The sequence below is a fragment of the Hyaena hyaena genome, unplaced genomic scaffold (genome assembly GCF_003009895.1).
Source record: "Hyaena hyaena isolate Hyena2069 unplaced genomic scaffold, ASM300989v1 scaffold_398, whole genome shotgun sequence".
NCBI classification, from domain to species: Eukaryota; Metazoa; Chordata; class Mammalia; order Carnivora; family Hyaenidae; genus Hyaena; species Hyaena hyaena.
Window position 1 is genome coordinate 300,218 of NW_024081032.1, and position 22,637 is coordinate 322,854.

The 22,637-nt window shown below is 37.0% G+C and overlaps 1 protein-coding gene across 1 annotated transcript in view; it reads left to right on the top strand.

Moving 5' to 3' along the window:
• The window catches only part of LOC120245019 (spermatogenesis- and oogenesis-specific basic helix-loop-helix-containing protein 2-like), a 49,129-nt gene extending 30,025 nt beyond the window's left edge, over positions 1–19,104 (top strand). The window contains exons 7-11 of the mRNA XM_039251879.1: positions 11,349–11,496; positions 11,869–11,960; positions 12,628–12,749; positions 17,961–18,231; positions 19,056–19,104. Of these exons, the coding sequence (XP_039107810.1) occupies positions 11,349–11,496; positions 11,869–11,960; positions 12,628–12,749; positions 17,961–18,231; positions 19,056–19,104 (682 nt within the window). The remainder of the gene's footprint in view (positions 1–11,348; positions 11,497–11,868; positions 11,961–12,627; positions 12,750–17,960; positions 18,232–19,055) is intronic.
• Positions 19,105–22,637: the final 3,533 nt, after the last annotated feature.

Genomic DNA, 22,637 nt, shown 5'->3' on the forward strand with positions numbered 1-22,637 from the left:
AAAGAATCCCAAGCAGACATCTTGCTGTGAGCACTCAGCCTGATATAGGGCTCGAACCCACAAACCATGAGATCATCACATGATCCAAAATCAAGAGTCAGATGCTTAACCAACTGAGCAACCCACCACCTCCAAGTATGTCTTTTTATTCTGATGTTTTGACATCAGGGACCTTATTGACCATGGAGAGACTGCTCATCCCGGCAAGAACCAGTTTCTAGAGATAGTAAATGATTTGCCAGTGAGCATGCCCTGCATATGTGCAAACTGACCAATCCAGAGACCATCCACACCCACTCTCTCTATCAGGCTCCTGTGCTCCAGGCCAATATTCCCCTGCCCTTATCACCTCAGGGAATGTGCTACCAACTTGGGACAGCCCTGACATCCCAGAGCTTGCTGAAATTATTCAAACTAGCCAATCCTAGGCCTGCTTACCCACCTTTCCTGTTCCTTCTCTCAAACCACAATAAAGTCTCTTACCCTGGTTTTCCTCTGGCTCCTCCTGCCTCCTAACTGACCCTCGTGCTTACCCATGTGGCCTTGCATAGTGTGAAGTGGCCTCATGGGTACTGTGAGTAACAAACTCTTTAATGGCAGCCATCTTCTGATCTATTGGCTTCACCATACCTGAATAATAATAAAACCTGCATTTAATATTGTCTCGTGTTCTTTCTTGGTCTGTCCTTTCCCATCTCCTAGAGGCGGGTACTATCCTATTACTTTTTGTTTTGCTTGTTACCTATTTGTTTTACTTGTTACCTATTTGTTTTGCTTGTTCTAGAACTTTATATAAATGGGACCATCAATACAAGCACTTATGTCTGGCTTCTTTCACCTAGCACATGTTTTAAGATTCATTAGAGTTGTGTGTTTTAGTGGTTTGTTCCTATTTATTGTTGAGGAATATTCCATTGTGTAAACATACCACATTTTGGTTATTCATTCTCTGGGTTTTATCTATTAAGAATAAAGCTACTGGGCATTGGGGGTGCCCTGCTGGCTCAGTTGGTAGAGCATGTGACTCTTGGGGTCATGAGTTCAAGCCTTACATTGGGCATAGAACTTAACTTTAAAAAAAAAGAAGAAGAAAGCTACTAGGCACATTATTTTATATGTTTTATGAACCTACATTTCCATTTTTCTCAGATACAGAGTTGCATATCATAGGATTGGTGTCTGTTTCTCTTTTTTAAGAGACTTCCAAACAGAAATCCAAAATAGTAGCACCATTTTGCACTCCTACCAGCAATATATGAGAATACTAGTTGCTCCATATCCTCAGCATTTGGTATTGTTAGTCTTTCCATTTTAGTCATTCCTGTGGTTGTGGAGTATGATCTCACTGTGATTCTAAATTTGCATTTTCCTGATGATTAATGAGGTTGATCAGCTTTTCACATGCTTTTGGCCATTTGTATATCTTCTTCTATGAACAATCTATTCAAATCTTTTGCCCATTAAAAAAAATTTGCTTACTTGTGTTTTTATTATTGAGTTGTAGGAGCCCTTTAATATTCTGGATTCAAATCCTTTGTCAAATTTATGTCTAGAAATATTTTCTTCTAACCTTGGCTCACTGTTCATTTTAGTGAACAAGTTACATCTTTTGATCAGAAGTTTTTAAAAAAATGTAAAAAGTACAGTTTATCAAAATTTAAAAACATGCCGTCTCCATCCTGTATTAGTAGTCATTGCCTACCACCAAGTTCAATTACATGCCCCATGTTGTCTACAAGACGTTTTATAGTTTTAGCTATTATGATTATGTATCTTAAATTAATTTATATGTATGAGGTGAAATGATTGAGTTTTTTTTTTTTTCAGATGGAGAGTTTTAAGATTTTGTTGAAACAACTTTCCATTCTTTAGTGAATTGTTTTGGTACTTTCATAAAAACCAACTACTGTATAATTATCAGTGAATTTCTAGATTCCCTGTTCTCCTGGTCTATTTTTCTCTCTTTTTCCCTCCAGTATTATGCTGCAGTGGTTATTATAGCTTTACTAGTCTCAAAATCAGATAAAGTCCTCCAGCTGTGTTCTTCATTTTCAAGTTGCTTTGGATATTAAGATCCTTTGAATTGTCATGTAAATTCTAAAATAAGCTTGTCAGTTTCTTTCTTTAAAAAAAAATCCTGCTAGGATATTTTTTTTTTAAGTTTATTTATTTTGAGAGAGAGAAAGGGTGCGTGCCTGGTGAAGGGGCGCAGAGAGAGAGAGAGAGTGAGCAAGAGAGAATCCCAAGCAGGCTCCACACTGTCAGTTCAGAGCCCAACACAGGGGCTCCATCTCACGAACTGTGAAATCATGACCTAAGCCAAAAGAGTCTGACACTTAACAAACTGAGCCACCCAGGTGCTCCCGCTAGGATATTGATTAAGATTGTGCTGAATCAGCAGATCACTTGGGAGGCGGGGGGGATTGATGTTGGACAATATTCATTCTGGCAGTTCATCTCTCTATTTTAAAAAAAGATCCTTATTTCAACAGTGTTTGGTAGTTTATTATTTCTGAATGTTTTGGGAAGTTTTAAAAAATTTTGTCGTAAGCAGGTTTTTTAATTTGTATGTCCAAAATTTTCATAAGTAGTATCTAGAATTAAATTTATTTTGTATGTTGACCTAGTATCCCGTGACCTAGCTTTATCTAGTCATCACTTCTAGTCATTTTTTTTAGATTTCTCGCATACACAATTATGTCATCTGTGAATAAAGACCTCTTTCTTTCCAATCTTTGTGACTTTTACTTCTGTTTCTCACCATACTGCCTTGACCAGTTTTTTTGAATTAGAAGTGATGAAGGTAAATCCTTGTTTTGTTTGTAGCCTTACAAGGAAAGTATTAGGTCTTTTACTATTACATAGGATATAGACTCTGCTTCTGTACATTGCCTTTTATCAGCGGAAGAAAGTTTTCTTCTATTCTTAGTTCAAGGTTTCATCATGAATGGATGTAAAATTTTGTATGTTTTGGTATCTATTAAGATGATTGTATGGTGTTCTCCTTTTTTTCTGTTAATGTACTAGTTACATTGATTATTTTAAAATGCTATACTCTGTCTTGTATTCTCTTTTTTATTTATTGCTAGATTTGATTTGCTAATATTTTGTTATTTTTTGGATCTGTTTCATGCAGGTTATTGGTATCTAATTTTCTTATCTCTTTATTGGATTTTGGTATCAGGGAAATGATGACCTAATAAAATGAAATAGAAAGTCTTCTGTTTTCTGAAAGAGCAGTGTAAGATTGATATGTTTTATAGAATTCAGTAAAGTGATCTAGGCTTGGAATTTTCTCTGTGGGAAAGTTTTAATTAAAAATTCAATTCTTTTAATGATCATAGGGCTAGATTTTCTGTGTTTTTCCTCTCAGTTGGTTTAATTTATGTCTTTTAAGAAATTTGTTCATTTAACCCAAGGTGTTAAATTTATTGAATGACTTTTTGTTCATAATACTCTCTTATAATCCTTTTAATGGCTGTAGGTCTCTGACGATATTTCTTCTTTCATTCCTGGCATTGATAATTTGTGTTTATTTTTCTTGATCAGTCTCACAAGGGGTTTAGCAGTTGTACTGAGTTTTTTCAGTGAACCAGATTTTTATTCATTGATTTTCTCCATTATTTGCCCATTTTATATTTCACTGATTCTACTCTGTCATTTCCTTTTTGTGTATACACTGCTCTTTTTTCTATTTTCTTAGGTAGAAATTAAATCCTTGATTTTAACCTTCTCTTCTTGTATAATAAAAGTGTTTAAAACTATAAATTTCCATTTATAAGTTTTTTTCTTATTAATGCTTTAGCTGCATCTCATAAATTTTGATATCTTACAGTTTCACTATCATTTAGTTCAAAGTATTTTTCTCCTATCCTTTGTGATTTTTTTCTTTGACCAATGATTATTTAGAAATATAACTACCTAGCTTCCAAATATTTGAAGATTTTCCAGGTATTGATTTATAATTGAATTACATTATCATCTGAGAATATATTCTGTCAAGTTTCTATCCTTTGATATTTTCTGAGATTTGTTTTATGGCTTAAAGTGTGGTTGCCTTGATGAGTATTCCACGTGCACTTGAAGAGAAACAGTATTCTGCTGTTTGGGGTGTAGTGTTCTAAATATTAATAAGGTGGAATTGGTTGGTATTATTTTTCATATATATTCTGTATCCTTATTGGTTTTTCTGAGAGTTAAATGTCCAGTGGTGACTTTAGATTGCTGTATATTTTACTTCATTCCTTTCAGTTTTTGCTTCATGTATTTTGAAATTGTTAGGTGACTGTTTTCTAAATGAATTGACCACTTATTGTTAGGAAATGATAAGTGCTAACTATTTATGTTAATATTTCATCTTAAAATCTACCTTGATATTCATATAGCTTTCTTGTGATTAGTGTTTGCATGTTTTCTTCTAACCTAAATATGTCTTTATATTTATAGGGTATCTTTAAATGTAAACAGCATGTAGTTGAGTCTTAGTTTCCTTTTTTTGTTTTAATGTTTATTTATTTATTTTGAGGGAGAGAGAGAGAGAGGGGTAGAGAGAGAAGGAGACCTGTTAGTGCAGAGCCTGATGGGGGGCTCCATCCCATGAACTGTGAGATCATGACCTGAGCCAAAATCAAGAGTCAGACACTTAACCCACTGATCTACCCAGGCACCCCTTATTTTTCTTTTTAGTCTGCCCATTCTGATGATCTCTGCTGTTCAACTGGAATGTTTATTTGAGTTACTTATAATTACTGTTAAGTTTGAGTTCAGGTCCATGAGTTTTCTGTTTGTTTTCACTAGCTCTATTTTCTTTTCCTTTTTTTCTCTCCTTGCCTGCCTTAATTTGGATTAATCAAGTATGCTTTGGCATTCCTTTTAATGTCCTCTATTAGCTTTTGAGCTAAAACTATCTTTTTTTAGTCATTATTCTAGGGTTATATGCATCCTTAACTTACCACAGTCTACTGTGATTTGACCTTATGACACTTGATAGACAACAGTACATTTCCACCTACCATTTTTGTTATTGTCGTACATTTTACTTTTACATATGTTATCAACCCTACATTGTTATTAATTTTGCTTTAATAGTAAGCTATTCTTGGAGTTATTTTCCTGTGTAACAAATTACCCTAAAACTTGGTGGCTTAAAACAACAGCCTATTTATCATATCTCACAATTTTATGGGTTATCAATTTGAGTAGAATTGATTTTGTGATTCTTCTCCACATAGTGTTTACTGTGGTTACTCCGTGGTGTTCAGCTGACAAATAGCCTGTCTGGAGAGCCCAGCGCAGTGTCATCCACTTGGATAGCCTCTTGGTGGGGTGTGGTTGAAACGTTGTACTCAAACGGATTGGTGTGTTTCCCTCTGGTCCCAGTACCTCTCCACATGGTGTCTCCAGCAAACCCAGACAGACCTCTTGTCCAACAGCTTGGGGTTTAATGAGACCAGCACTGGAGCTTTGTCTTCTCAGACATTAGTCTTGGAACAGTAGCAGTCAGTTGTCTGGATATCTTCTGATGAAGGTGGGCACAGGCCAGGAGAGACTGAAGGGGAGGGAAAATAGACCCTACATCTTTATTGAAGAAATGATAAATAATTTTCAGTCATTTTAACCTATAAATATTGTTTTTTCTTATGGCTCAAATTTTAGATTTTTTTTTTTTTTAGTAAAACAGGCTCTTCACTGTATACAAGGTTATTTCTCAGTTGCAAAAATTCTATTTCCACATTTTTTTCTGTATTACCACATTTTTCTCTTGTATTCTCCCATTCAGTCTTGGCTGCCACGATCAGACAGATAGAAAGTGTGAGAACACTTTGTTCTTTCATCTGAGTAGAAACCCCAGCAGCTGACATAACTGCTCCAGATCTGTCAGAGACCTACTAATTGGTTTTTAAGATGTTAATAAGTTAGAAATAAATTAGTTTTTTTATGTATGCCACCATACCTTTTATATCTGAAACCCTTCACCTCTTCGTATAAATCATATTTCCATCAGGTATTATTTCCTAGCAGTAAATAATGAAATAAGGTATTTTAATATAAAGACAACCCAAAGATTTTGACAGCAGCAGGCCTGCGGGGTAAGAAAGCTAAAGGAAATTCTTTAAGCTAACCAGAAATGATAACAAATGGATACTTGGATCTTTAGGAAGGGCTGAATAGAATCAGAAATGATCAATACATGAGAAAATATTAGAAAACAAACATTTTTCCTCTTTCTATAAAATGCTTCAAAGAATTATAAGTGAAAATTATAGCGTCGTATTGTGGGGTTTGTAATACAGTTGACTCTTAAACAACATAAGGATTAGGAGTGCTGATGCCCAGAAATGCTGATGCATAGGAGCATATGTACCCCAATGTTCATAGCAGCACTCTCAACAATAGCTAAAACATGGAAAGAGCCTAAGTGTCCATCAACGGACGAATGGATCAAGAAGATGTGGTTTATCTATACCATGGAATACTACATGGCAATGAGAAAGAATGAAATCTGGCCATGTGTAGCAACATGGATAGACCTTGAGGGTGTCATGCTGAGCGAAATAAGTCAGGCAGAGAAGGACAAATATCATGTTTGCACGTATAGGAGGATTAGGAGGAACTTAATGGAGGACCATGGAGGAGAAGAAGGGGGGAAATTGGGGGAAATTGGGAGAGGCAAACCATGAGAGACTCTTGAATGCTGAGAACAAACTGAGGACTGATGGATGTGGGGTGGGGAGGGGGGAGATGGGCATGGAGGAGAGCACTTGTGGGGATGAGCACTGGGTGTTATATAGAAACCAACCTGACAATAAACTATTTGTAAAAATATATATTAAAAAAAAAAAAAGAGTGCTGATGCCCGTGCTGTCAAAAATTTGTGTATAACTTTTGACTTCCCCAAAACCTAACTGCTAATAGCCTACTGGTGACTGGAAACCTTACCAATAACATAACCAGTTGATTAACAAATAGTTTATATGTTATGTATATTATATACAGTATTTTTACAATAAAGTAAGATAGAAAATAGAATGTTATTAATAAAATCATAAGGAAGAGAAAGTACATTTATAGTACTGTACTGTATCTACTGTAGAAAATCTGCATTTAAATGGATGAGTGCATTCAAGCTCATCCACTCAAAAGTTGTTCGGGGGTCAACTGTATATGTAGGTGTGCACATATGACAACTATAGCGTGAAAGATGAAAGGGGTAAAGGTACTTACATGATTTTAGCATTTATATATTTTATGTGATGTCACAAAATTTTAACTCTAAATAGACTATGAAAAGTTAGATATATATTGTAATCCCTAGAGCATTCCTAAAGAGATATGCAGAAGGGATAGCTATGAAGCCAAGAAACAAATTAAAATGGGATTTTAAAAATTATTTAAAAAGAAGCCAAGAAAGGAAGAACAGAAGAACAAAAAAGCCAAAGAAACTACAGGCAAAAAAATCATAAAATGATAGACTTTTATCCGCCTATATCCAACTTATAGTACAGATTGTCAGAATGAATACAAACAAGCAAACAAAAACCAAGACACATCTGTCTGCTGTCTGTAAGAGACCACTATAAATATAAAGGCACAGTGAGGTAGATAAACAGAAAAATATATACTTTGAAATGTGTATAAGAAAAATCCAGACTGGCTTTTTTTGATAATCTGGGGTGCCTGGGTGGCTCAGTCAATTAAGTGTCCAACTTCAGCTCAGGTCATGATCTCACAATTTATGAGTTCAAGCCTCATGTCGGGCTCTGTGCTGACAGCTCAGATCCTGGAGCCTGCTTTAGATTCTGTGTCTCCTCTCTTCCTCTCTCTCTCTCTCTCTCTCTCTCTCTCTCTCTCTCTCAGAAATAAACAGACATTAAAATTTTTTTAAATAGAAAAAAAGAAATTGATAATCTGATTTAAAAATGAAAAGTACCTATAATATAAAAGTACTTAGAATAAAGCACTCTTGAAAAAGTACAACAAAATTGGAAGACTTAAACTATCTGACTTCAAGACTGTATACAGCTACAGTAATCAGTGTTACTATCATAAAGGTTGACCAATATATCAGTGGAACATAATATCCTAGCACTAGACCAACACATCTGTGTTCATTTGATTCTCAGTGAATCACCAGAGCAAACTTAGTGGGAAACAGAGGTCTTTTTTATAAATGGTGTTGGAACAGCTGGATATCCAAATGGAAAAACAATGAACCTTGACCCCTTACTCATACTGTATAAAAATTAATTCAAGATGGAGCATAGACAGAACTATAGTATAAAGCTAAAACTTAGAATAGTGCTGTTTAGTAGAACTTTCTGCAATGTTAGGAATACTCTATATTCACATCCACTGTCCTGTAAAGGAGCTGCTAGTCATATATAGTTGTTGAGTATTTGAAATGTGTCTTTTGTAATAGGAAATGAATTTTAATTTTAGCTAGTTTATATAGACTAATGGCTATAAGTCTACATAGACCAGTCTACTGGCTACTGGATTGGACAGTACAGTTCTAGAAGAAAGCATAGGAGAATGTCTTCACAAATTGAGGTTGGACAGCTGTTCATTAGGACACAGAAAGCAATAACTATAAAAGAACAGATAAATTAGACTCATCAAAATTTAAAAGTGACTATCAAAACACACCACTAAGAAAATAAATAGGCAAACCATAGACTGGGAGAAAATATTTGCAAAACAAATATGCTGAAAAAATTCTGGTATTACAGATGATAACTTCTAAAGCTCACTACCAAAAAGCCCTGCTATCCAATTAAAATTGAAATAAAATATTTGAACAGACACTTTACAAAAGAAGATGTGCAAGTGTCCAATAAGCACCAGAAAAAGTTCTCAACATAAAAGTTCTCAACATAAATTTTTTTCTTTGGTCACGGAAATACAAGGTAAAGCATGAGGTACTACCATGTACCAAAAATGCTAAAATTAAAACTACTGAAAATATGCTAAATTGCTTAGAAAGGCCAACATGCTAAAATTAAAACTACTGACAATATTAAATGTTGTCAAGGATTTGAAACAAAAGGAACTCTCATACTTTGACAGTGAGAGTGTACAATGATACTATTTTGGGAAAAGTTCTGTCAATTTCTTATAAATTTATAAAATTAACCCATTAATTTTATTCCTAGATGTGTTCCCAGAGAAATAAAAACATGCATTCACAGAAGGGTGTACAGGGTGATCTAGCAGTTTTATTCATAATGATTGAAAACCAGAAACAGCCAAAGTGTTCATCAGTAAGCTATGGCGTATTTGTCCTATGGAATACTATTACTCAATAAAAAGAAACAAACTACTATTAATAAACAGCCACACGGACAAATCTCAAAAACATGCTGAGGGAAAGAAATCTTACACAAAATGGCACATGCTGAAGATTTAGATTTATATGAAGTTTGAAGACAGGCAAAACTAATGTGGGATGGAAAAATACCAGAAATGTCGTTGCCCCTTTTGAGGGATGAGATTGGGAAGAAACCTAAGGAACTTTCCAGGGTTGTGATCATGATAATTAGGGTTTTTGTTATATAGTTTTGTGCATTTGTCAAAACTCATAGAATGGTACCCTTAAGATTTGTGTATTTTTTATTTTATGTAACTTTTATTTGAAAATAAAATAATTGAACTCTAGCTAATAATATGGTTAAGAGTTTAGTGTCTTAAGTTTATAAGTTACTTTGAAATGCTTCAGTATAATAAAATAGGTTGATATATGGCCAGTATGATAATTCATATGTGACCAAGTGAGGACAGTCAACATTCAATGTAGATTCTAGGTGGGTGAAGTATATACATGTTCTCTGTACAAATTTTTAATTTTTTCAACTTTTAAGAATTAAGATTCTAAATTCTTTCAGTCTTTCTGTGCGTTTGAGCATTCCCAGAGAATGTTGGAAAAAATATCTAATATGATTTTTTACTATAAAAGTAACTAGTATCCAGCAAAAATATTTGGGAAATATAAAAAATAAAAGGAAGAAATAATATTTTCCATAGCTTAACCATCCAGAAATAACTATGACTTGATGGTTTCACTTTCAAATCTTTTTTGTATGCTTTATTTTTACTTTGTTTAATTCTATCATCATATTTTATATACTGCCTTATATTTTATAGTTATATGCTATAAAATATCCTATTTTTTCCCATTAGATTTATAGCATATCATTTCTACTACCAGATAATATTCTACTGAGTTAGTAAGCTATAGCTTACTTAAGTATCCATCTATTTTATGTGTTTAGATTTTTCTTTTAAATATCTTACTGATATGCTGCTATAATGTATATCATCTTGCAAAAAGTTTGTTCTGTGTTTTAGGTCCTTGTAAGTGAAATTAACATGTTAAAGGGTATGAAAAGTTTCAAGCCTTTTGTATACATTGTCAAATTGTTGACTTTTTCATTCCTTTTTTTCTAGAAGAGTCCCTGAGACACCTCTATAGAACTGTCAGAACTGCTCAGAGTCCTGTTAAAATACCACTGATCTAGAATATTTGAGTTACTCATAAGCTGTATATCAATTTGAGGTTCAGAAAGGTTTAGTGACTTGCTAAAGTTCCTATCTGGTAATTGTCAGAGCCAGCATTTGAACCTATGTATGTCAAGGTGCTTGCTATTCAGCATAAAACAGGTGCTTAATAATGTTTATTAAATGAATACATGCAAATAGAAGTTCCAAAGGCTTAGATCAAAGGCTTAGATTTATATTTCCTATGCATTTCGCTTCAGAACCATGAAAGACTTGGATTAATTTCTTTCTGATACTAGCCTGAACGATGTTCTCGTTTGCATACTGGTTTATTCTGTTCATATCTACCTCATTTGAAGAAAGTAGCCTTCTGATTTTCCTTTGGCTCAGAACACAGAGTTACATGTAAAGCCCATTTAATACAATATGCTAATTGATCTGTTGTTGGAAATGTGGTCCAGGTCACAGTGACATGAAAAATCTCCTGACTGTTCTTTGTCTGCTAGTCTTCTAGTGTGAATTACTAAAGGACTTATGTATAGCATGCCACTCCCTCCTGAGAGGGCTTTCCATAGGCAGGGTCATTCTGCACACTGCAGCAGGCCTGGGACAAGTGAACGGGGGCTGCCGTCAGCAGAAACACTGTACTGGGCAGCAGTGTGAACAGACGCCATGGTTCCGGGGGCTGTGGCGGCTGCTGGCTTATGGGGACATGGCCTTTCTGTGAAACAGAGACTAGACAGGGAGGAAGCATTTCCTCTGTTAACAGACCTAGGAGGAAGGACTGTTTGTCCTTGCGTACAAGGAAGAAAATGAGACTAATTATTCCTTATTTATTCTAATTCTCTGCTCAGAGAACGAATCAAGTATTGCTGTGAGCAGCTGCGTACACTGTTGCCATATGCAAAAGGGAGAAAGAATGATGTGGCTTCGATTCTTGAGGCAACAGTTGTTTATGTGGAGTACATCCGGGAGAAAATCCCTCCAGCCGTTATGGCCCAGGTATTTGATTCTAAGTCCTTGAATTTTATCCTCATAGACCGCGCTTTAAAACTACAATTTTGGGGCACCTGGGTGGCTCAATCAGTTGAGTGTCCGACTTCGGCTCAGGTCGTGATCTCACGGTTGGTGGGTTCAAGCCCCGTGTTGGGCTCTGTGCTGGCAGCTAGCTCAGAGCCTGGAGCCTGCTTTGGATTCTGTGTCTCCCTCTCTCTCTGACCCTCCCCTGCTCACGCTGCCTCTCTCTCTCTCTCTCTCTCTCTCTCAGAAATAAATAAAACATTAAAAAAAATAAAACTATTTTATCTTTTATAATTGGAAATGTATGTGTGTTTGTATACATGAAAAATATCTAAATAGATGTCTCTCTCTCAGATTACGGAAGTACTTCAGAACGATGAGAGGTTTTGTAAGAAACAGCAAGTGTCCATCCAGCTATCCCTCCCAGGCCCGATCATGGCACAAAGGTATGAGGAGGGTTCCCCTGCATTGATAGTTGGCTTGTTATTTTCCTCCAATGCCAACGCTAGAGGTAGTGTAGATACGTAGGCAGTGAACCCACCCATAATGAAAACTCAGGTATTTATGAAGAATCCGTGAACTTCTCCCATTGCCAATGTGTATCATTTAGTCACAGTGATAAAATATGTAATATTCTCAGGCTCAGGATCGTCTCATCATCTGACTCACTCTTATTTCTTGTTTTGTTAATTCTGAAGATCATAAAACAAGGCTTTGTCGGTAGTAACGGTCGTGACTGGCAGAACAACAGAGGCAGGCTGCATTCTACCATTCCTCCGTCACAGGAGTCCTGGGCCCGGGAGTAGCCCAGCCTATTTCAGTTGGGAGTTAAAAAAAATTTTCTGGTACAAAATGTGACACACCAAATGAGTGTCTCCATATTTAAATTTATTAGAACGTATAAACAAAGAAAAAGCATAAAACAAATCATTCCTCCACATCCGAAACTATCATCATGAGTCCTATTCACCAGTTTGTTCTTATGCCTAAATAATGCTTAATTCCTCTCTGTCAGGTTAGAACTTGAATGATAGAGGGAGGAATTGAACTCAGCAATGTTCATGTTGTCTTCCTTGGGAATTTCATCAGGTGTTTTTGTTCTATCCTTTTAAGGGAAAGTGAAGTGTTGACAAACGCTTATTCACCTGTGAGAGAGATCAGACTCCTGGCTAATAAGTGTGTGAATGTGTATTCTGTTCCTGCCTCAGGGGGCTCCTCGGATGACGCTGTGAGAGGTGAGCTCTGCCTGATGCCCTGTGCAGGTTGTGCACTGGGCTTACGTATGTCATCTGCACCCTCGTGCTTCTATGCATTCGTTGCGTAACCAGGGAAAGGAGTGTAGCTAGAAGATTACACCATGAGTCCTTTTGGTATTGTCTGCTCGAAGTACACAAGATGGCCACAGGGCATTTATATGGTGTTGCCCAGATTGGGCTCAAAATGGACCATTGTTAACAGAAAGCTCATCGTTTTTGTTTTTTTTTTTTAATGAGGTATAATTGACATAGAACATTATATTAGCTTCAGGTGTACAACATAATGATTTATTATTTGTACACATTGTGAAATGATCACCACAATAAGTCTGCCTTACATCTGTCAACAAAATTACAATACTTTTTCTTGTGAACTTTTAATATCTGGTTTCTTAGCAACTTTCAAATATGCAGTATAGTAGTATTAATCATAGTCACCATGTTGTACATGTATCCCCATGACTTATTTATTTTATAACTGAAGATTTTATACCTTTTGACTACCTTCACTCATTTCATCCACTTCCCCACCATCACATCTGGAAACCAGTCTGCTATCTGTATGTATGAGCTTGATTTTTATACTTACTTATTTTTTGAGATTCTGTACATAAGTGAGATCATACAGTATTTGTCACTCTCTGACTTATTTCACAAAACATAGTGCCCTCAAGGTCAATCATACTGTCACAAATGGCAAGATTTCATTTTTATTTTTTTAGGATTTCATTTTTTTGTATGTTTGAATAATATTCCACTGTATGTGTGTGTATATGCATATGTTTATGTGTGTGCATGCACGTGTGTGTGTGTCTATATATCTCTGTCACATTTTCTTTATTCATTTATCCATCAATAGATACTCAGATTGTTCTCGGCTCTTGTCAATAATGCTGCAATGAACATAGGGTGCTTATATCTTTTTGAGTTAGTATTTTTATTTTCTTTGGATAAATACCCATAGATGGGATTGCTGGACCATATGACAACACTTTTTAAATTTTTTTCAGCAACTTCCATACTGTTTTCCATAGTGGCTGCATCAATATACATTCCCACCAACAGTGCATGAGTACATAGCATTACCAACACTTGTTATTTCTTGTCTTTTTGATACGAGCCATTCTAATGGCTATGAGGTAATATCTCATTGTGCTTTTGAATTACATTTCGCTGATGATTAGTGATATTGAGCATCTTTTCATGTACTCATTGGTCATTTGTATGTCTTCCTTGGAAAAATGCCTAATTTAGATCCTCTGCCCACGTTTAAATCAGTTTGCTTGTTTCTTTGCTGTTGAGTTGTATGAGTTCATTATATATTTTGGATATTAATCCCTTATCAGGTATAGGACCTATAAATATTTTCTCCTATCCCATATATTTCCTGTTCATTTGGTTGATGATTTCCTTTGCTGTGCAGAGGGTTTTTGGTTTGAGATAGTCCCACTTGTTTGTTATTGCTTTTGTTGTCTTTGCTTTTGGTGTCAGATCCAAAAAATCATTGCCAAGACCAATGTCAAGGAGCTTACTCCCTGTTTTCTTCTAGAAGTTTTATGGTTTCAGATTTTATGTTTAAGTCTTTAATCCATTTTGAGTTAATTTTTGTGTATGGTGTAAATTAGGCATCCAGTTTCATTCTTTTGCCTGTGGCTGTCCAGTAGAAAGCTTATATTACTGATAGATGATAAGCACATTGGCGACTTTATTACCTGAATCGAATGTAAAGGAAAGGGAAATACTCAAATTAATTGACTACTAACTATGTGGTGAGTATTTAACATATTAACTTATTTACCTCCTTCATATCTTTGCTTAATTGTCTTCTCAGAGAGACTCAACCACTTAATTAAAACTGTGTACTTCCCAGCATCACACAATACATGAGACTTCTTTTCTTTCCTTTTTTTTCTTTTAAATGCATGAGACTTCTTACCTATTTTTTCTGCTGTATTTTTCTTCATAAAACGTATTATTTTCTAATATTTATTAGCATATGTTCTCATTGCCTGTTGTCTCCCACTAGAATATCAACTCCATGAAGACAGGGAAATTTTTTTTTGCCTGTTTTGTTCATTGCTGTATTTCTAGTACCTAGAGCAATGACCAGCATACAGTAGGTGCTTAAGAAACCTTCACTATATGAATATTCCTTATGAAACAAGTATTTACCCACTGTAAGGCAGTTTTGTTATTTGTGTTATAATGTCAAGTCATGCCCATATACTTGTAGAAATAAGAAGATGGAAAAAAGCAGAGCCAAAGTAAAAAATACAGCTACCAGTTTGTGACTTTTCAGTTCCTGAAAGTTACTCTTCACTGAAAAGCCAGTAAGGTACTGAGCTCCTAATCTGTGTTTTAGATGCTAGATGACAGGACACCCTGACTTGTCTCTTCAGTGCCCAAGTCTGAGGTCACCCTACTGCTGACTTCCTCAAAGGGATTCCACTCACTCACTTCAGCACCTTCCCAGAACTTGGAATGTCCTTTCCATACTCTACCAGGGGAACTCCCAGTTCATCCCTTAGTTCTCAACTTAAATGTCCCTGGTTGAAGGGCACCTGGGTGGCTCAGTAGGTTAAGCGACTGACTTCGGCTCAGGTCATGATCTCACGGTTCGTGGGCTCAAGCCCCACGTCGGGTTCTGTGCTGACAGCTCAGATTCTGCATCTCCATCTTTATCTGCCTCTCCCCTGCTCACCCTCTGTCTCTGTCTCTCAAAAATAAATAAACGTTAAAAAATTTTTAAAAATGTCCCTGATTGGGGCGCCTGGGTGGCTTAGTCGGTTGAGCGTCCGACTTTCACTTAGGTCATGATCTCGCGGTTCGTGGGTTCGAGCCCCGCGTCGGGCTCTGTGCTGACTGACAGCTCAGAGCCTGGAGCCTGTTTCAGTCTGTGACTCCCTCTCTCTCTGACCCTCCCCTGCTCACGCTGTCTCTCTCTCTCTCTCCTAGAAATAAATAAGACATTTAAAAAAAAATAAAATAAAAATGTCCCTGATTGAAAGATGGGGGCACAAAGACAAACAGTGTGCAGCTCTTGTTCTTGTAGAGCTGGCGGATTAGTAGAGGAGAGAGTCACAATAGCAAAATAGGATTCCTGTAGTGCTTTAAGTGCTGTAGTAGAGGTACTGTGCATATTAGGGGGCATGGGAAAAGCCACAGGAACAAATGTTACTAGGGATGGTATCTAAAGTCAAAGAAAAAGAGACCCAAAATAGTATATAGTCCTCCTTGTTCATATAATCAAACAGGCTTCAGGGTGTTTTATTAGTGAATTCATACCTTTCCCCTGATATAGGGGAGAGGGGAAGAAAAAAAAAAAAAGGTAGCCATGAGCCACAGATAATCTACTTAAAGTAGTTGTGGCTGAATATCACCCTGAATGATTAAATCAGATCAGATTAAATCAGAGGTCAGGCCACAGGCATATGCCTGTCAATGTTACTTTCTGAACATACAATACTTCTGCGTTCTCATTGTTTATATTCTGCAGAAATCCTGAAACACTGTTTTCGTGGTGGTGAGTTCCAGTCTCTCTGTGCCCCAGCATCTCTTTTGTTTTGATGCCACCTAAAGCAGCCGCTCTTGGGAAAACACAGATATACCAGGACCATGGACTTTATGCCATGTTCAGACTGGGGAAGACCTTGAAGGTCATTGAGTCAGACCCCCATTTTAATTTTATTTATATACACTTTTCCATTTGGAAAGCAATATTAGTCCTTAACTAGCCCGCCTAAGATAATAGCTGCTCATTTTTAATGTATTTCCTTCAAGTCTTTTTCTATGTATATTTTTCTACAGCAGTAATCACATTGGATATCCAAATTTGTTGCCTGTTTCTTTTACTTAACACTGTGTCAAATATACTTTAATTTTTTTTACCTCTTACCACCATTTAATGGCTTAATCAAATAATTTATAAAAGATTTTCTTAGCAATCCTCCAATAGTTTTGTGGGGGGAGTGATTCCATATATAACAGGAGAGGAAATATTTCCTCATACATAGATTTTCCTATACTTTGAACTTTTCCTTGGGCTAGGTACCTGGAAGTGTGTGATGAATAAGTTTGAGAATGTGAGCACATATGTAGGTCATAATGCATGTTGCCAAATTGTTTTTGGAAGAGGATTGGAACAGTTGAAATCAGTTAAGTCTTCCAATGTCACTTTCACCACGTAGGTCAGTAAACTGAAGGCTGGAGAAATAAAATTAACACCCAAGGTCACCAGGTGTCTGCCAACATCTGCCCTGTAGCACAGAAGTGCTAACTGAGTTCAGTGTTTAGATTGTATTAGGTTACCTTTACCTGTTCTTTTGATACATATCTGCTGAAATGCTTTTTTCACAAATATTCTAGATACATTTGTAAAGTAGACACAAAATTTCTTTACTTTCATTACTACTAATATCCAAAAAAGATAAGTATTCACAGTGTTACTTCAGATTACATTGTTAGTATTCATAATACATATATTTTTTTGAGAGAGAGAGAGAGAGTGCATCCATGTCTAAGTGGAGAGAGAGGGAGAGAGAGAATCTCAAACAGGCTCTACATGCTGTCAGTGTGGAGCCCGACATGGGGCTCAATTCCACGATCCTGGGATCATGGCCTGAGCAAAGTCAAGAGTCAGATGCTCAACCGACTAAGCTACCTAGGTGTCCCTCATAATCTATTAAAAATTTTTTTTTGTCTTCTAGTTACTGTACAGAATATAGATAGATATATAATTATACTACTAATTTCATTGATAGAAAATCGACCAAACTTTACTTATGACTGAATAGAGTTCAACTTTCCAACATTCTTTCATGTTTCTTTGGGTCCATAGGGATGAACACAATTTTGATAATGATGAAAGCCGCGCACAGACACACACACACACACACACACACACACACACACACACACACACACACACCCCACACACACAGAGTCACAGAGATCTGATCTTCCTCTAAAATCTATCTTCTGACATACAAACACTAATTTACAGTATGTGTATTGCACTAACGGTCACTACTAAGAAGTTCACTGTATTTTTTCCGTCAGCATTTGAGTATAAGAGTAGTATAAGTTTGTAACAGGAGGGAATGACATAAAGGACAATTTATTTCAAAGACAGTAGTTCCAAGTTACAGAGTTGTGAATACTGATGGGTATTTGTTTTCTTTTTTATTAAAGGTCAGTCCAGCTCCGCTTCGGAGAACGCAATCGATGATATGTATAAAACTCAAATTCCCAGCAAAGCTCTCTCTCTTAATTCCTTCCATGCTGTCAGATACTATTCTAAAGTTGTCCCTTCCTATGATGCAGCTGCCGTAACAAATCAGAACATTTCAGTTCATTTTCCGTCAGCTGTGCCTGAAGTCTCAAAATTTCTTCCTGAGCACTGCGGTTCTGTGCTGGGCGAGATGTGCTCAACAAATCCCAACTGTCTGGTAAGTCTTCTGGGGTCTTGGATCAGTTGGATTCTTTCATCCCAGCTCTCAGGGCCCCTGCTTATTTTGTTATTAATACTCTGGTCAGAAGTCTCTTAGACTGGGATGAGGTGCCCCTAACCCAGGCTCTCATTCCCCGTGCTACAGGACTAGTATCTAGATATCCAGAATTAGTGAATCTGGATGTGGTGCTGCTGGTGTGACTTTTAAGTGGCCAGATGGGACCTGGTTCCTCTAGAGCCTCTCCCTTCAGCCCCTCTGCTTCTGAGATGCCACATCCCATTTTGCCAGCCTCGTCCTTAACTGCCCGCCCCCCCACCCCCGCAAGTGTCTGCTACTTTATCTCATTGGCTGGTAGTAGTCAATCATGCTAAAGGAAAACCTGTTCATCCGACACAAACCAGGCTCATTTCAGAGCCTAGATATCTTCATATCACAGGTATTTATCAAGGCTTCACTCTGTTCTAGCATTGTGCTTAGTGCCAAGAATGTGGTGTATAGATACACATGATCCCTGCCTTAGTGTCGTAGGGAAGCATAGAAGCAGGCAGTTGTGATCCACGTTGGGGCCCATAGGAGGAGCGCCCTAGTATATATAGTATAATCTAGATTTGGGAGAGGTTAGAGACTGCTCACCCCTGCAAGAAGTACTATCTAAGCTGAGACCTGAAGGATAAGAATTAGCCCAGTGGAGAGGTCAGGAGTTGGGAGTGAGGAGGGGAAAAGCATTCTAGGCAGACGGATATAAACAGTGGTATCATTTTTCTTTTTTAATGTTTGAGGCTTTTATTTAAATTCTAGTTAGTTATATAAACAGTGGTATCTTTATTTTTTGGAGGAACTGTCCCGTTCTAGATGAAGACCCAAATCCTCCTGGCCTGCTTTAAATGGACTCCTAATAACCTTAGAATAGTTGCTAATACATTTACATATTAATAGCTAACATGTTTTGAGCACTCAGTAAGTAATGTGCCACATACTCTGTGTACTCAATGTGGATTATCTAATGAATCCCTGAAACAATCCTTTGAGGTAGGTGCTATTATTATTTCCATATGACATCTGTAAAATGGGGATAATGTGATCTTCCCAAAAAAACATTTGTGAGGAAAATATTTTAAAAATACTTATAAAGAAAATTTGAAAAACGGGAATTATTTACACATACAGTACTTTTGTTAATGATTATCGGTATACCAACAGGAAAACCAGGGTAAATGAAAAAGAGATTGTAACATTATTATTTTTTTTATTGTTGACCTTTACTTCTGTGTGTAGTTTTTGCTGGAGAATTGTTGTAAGATAATAATTACTTTTTTCTTATTTTTTAAAAAATGTTGGGGCACCTGGGTGGGCTTAGTCGGTTAAGCATCTGACTTTCGCTTAGGTCATGATCTCGCGGTTCGTGGGTTTGAGCCCCACGTTGGGCTCTGTGATGACTGCCAGCTCAGAGCCTGGAGCCTATTTCAGAGTCTGTATCTCCCTCTCTCTCTGACCCTCCCCTGCTCACACACTCTCTCTCTCTTAGAAATAAATAAAAATATTTAAAAAAATGTTTATTATTTATTTGAGAGACAGAGAAAGAGCACAAGTTGGGGAGGGGCAGAGAGAGAGGGAGGCACAGAATCTGAAGCAGACTCCAGGCTCTGGGCTGTCAGCACAGAGCCTGACGTGGGGCTCGAACCCACAGACTGCAAGATCATGACCTGAGCTGAAGTTGGACGTCCAACTGACTCAGACACCCAGACACCTCTAATAATTACTTTTAATAGCAATAAATAATACATATTTTAATGGGTTTATTCACCTGAAGATTTCACATGGTTTTATAAATAATTTCATATTGCTTTAGGACATAGAAAATGTATTTGTGACATTATGAATAAGAACAGACCAAGATTAAATTAATGTGGTTTTCTTTCCCCTTTGCAGCAACAGTTTTGGGCATATTAATAGCACGTGTTTGAATTCACACTCTAAACCACCTGTTGGGTGCAGTTTAACAATAAAGGAAGAATGGAACAAAGAATGATCTTGAAAGCTACACCCAGAGACCTAATATCAAAAGAGTTTGCACTGTATGGCTTCTGATAAATGTGCTAAAACCTTCTGCAGATAGATAGCAAAAGTACTAGCCACTTGCCTTCCACTTAATCTCATATATACTTGGATCTCCCCCAGCCAGAGCACTAGAAGAACAGATGGCCTGGTGACCTAGACTTTTTTTTCCCCCTCAACAAATATTCCACAGTTTATGACCCACTATAAAGAAGGTCCAGGTACATTTGATAAATTGGTATGATTAGGGAGGCGCTTTGATACTCCAGCCTCATTGAGTATAGATGTTACAACCGGATTCCTATTTTTAGTATCGCTGTGAATTACTGTCACTCATTTCTAGGTAACTTTCTAGATTTGACATCTTAGAGAGCTTCCTCCATTAGGCACCATCCCAACTAAGATCTCTCAGTTGGTGTTTATCTCCTCACTTGACTCCTAACGAATAAATTGATGTGTTTGTTTTTGCATTTTGTAAATCCCTTGAGTCAAATGATAGCTAATAGGTAGATTTTTCTTTCTGGATCTTCAGCTATAGGCTTTCTTTGTTATTCTTCTCTTCCTCCCTATTGATATTAGAAAACAGGATATTAGAAAAAACTGCTGAAAATAAGAGAAAAATATTTGTTTTATATTTCACTGAAATGTTCTTTTATATATATATATATAATAAGTTTTATTGTTAAAGAAAATACTCAGTTTTGACCCTGAAAATGGTAGTCCGTTTTTCTCTTGTTTAATAAATACATGTTCCCTTTTGTAGTACAATATAGGGAATTTAATTTTACTAGATTTTTGAAAAGTTTAAAAATTACTTTAGGCATAGCCTAATTTTCATGTTAAATTGTATAACTTTTCTTTCAGGATGCCATGATAATGGAACCTGTAGATGGTTGACCAACTTTATCTTTATAAAGAAATTACAAGCTTCCAACTAAGATTCTATGCTTGTTATTACAAGTGTGTGCTTGACTCTTTATACTCTGGCTTTTAGGAGTGATTGCTTTGACACTGTAAGAGAACCTGTTTAGGTATTTTGGGAACTTGAGACCACTTCTTGTGTTCACAACTGGTTTTAATTGTTAGTAGGACTTTCGCTTTACATGCAGATTTCCCTAGGTGCACATGTGGGTCATGAGAGAGAGCCTGTGGTTGTGAACCCAGCAGAAGACCTGGTACATCCTGGCTTCTGGCTGCTTTCAGTCCCCTTTTTCTTTCAACACGAAGAGCAAGGCTCTCTGATCCATTGTTAAAGCTCTGGTTTTTTTCATGACTGCTTCCCATGATCCTGAACTTCATGCAGGTGTCCAAATTTGTTTCATTATGTTTAAAGAATATTAATTGTTTAAACATTTTTTAATGCTTATTTATTTTTGAGAGAAAGAGAGACAGAACGTGAGCAGGGGCTGGGTGGCAAAGAGAGAGGGAGACACAGAATCTGAAGCAGGCTCCAGACTCCAAGCTGTCAGAACAGAGCCCGACGTGGGATTTGAACCCACAAACAGATCATGATCTGAGCTGAGGTCAGCTGCTTAACCGACTGAGCCACCCAGGCACTCCCAAATTTGTTTCTAATACTAGAACTTCATTTTTAGTTATTGTGCTCTTCCAAGTAAGTTCAACTCTCAGCCAAGGAAAGAAGAACCATTAAAAAAAAGGAGCAGATTTTCCTTTGTAAAATCAAATTGGCTGGTCATGAGACAGTTACAGTGTTATTTTTACAATGAAAAGGGTGCAAGGAGTTTGTTTAGGAAAGGTGACAGCTTGCAGGTTTCACACCGGTGATATAGCAATCACTGTCCCTGTCTGCACAAGACAGGGTGGGGTAGAAACAAACATTTATTGAGCCCTTACTATGGCCCAGGCAAATGATTAGACTTTTTCTTTTATTTTTGTAAAGTTTATTTATTTATTTTGAGAGAGAGCGAGAGAGAGCAAGTGCACAAGCACAAGTGGGGAATGGCAGAGTGAGAAGGAAAGAGAGAATCCTAAGCAGGCTCTGTGGTCTCAACATAGAGCCCAGTGTGGGGCTTGAACTCATGAACCGCAAGATCATTCCTGAGCCAAAATCAAGAGTTGGACACTTAACACACTGAGCCACTCAGGCGCCCCAGCAGTGGATTTTTTTTTAAGTTTATTCATTTTGAGAGAGAGAGAGAGAGAGTAGGAGAGGGGGAGAGAGAGGGAGAGAGAGAATCTCAAACAGGCTCTGAGCTATCAGCAGAGTGCCCAACACAGGGCTTGAACCCATGAACTGTGAGATCGTGACCTGAGCCAAAATCAAAAGTCAGATGATTAACTGACTGAGCCACCCAGGTGCCCCTAGACTTTTTCTTGAGGAGAAGAACCTAGCCTTACTCAT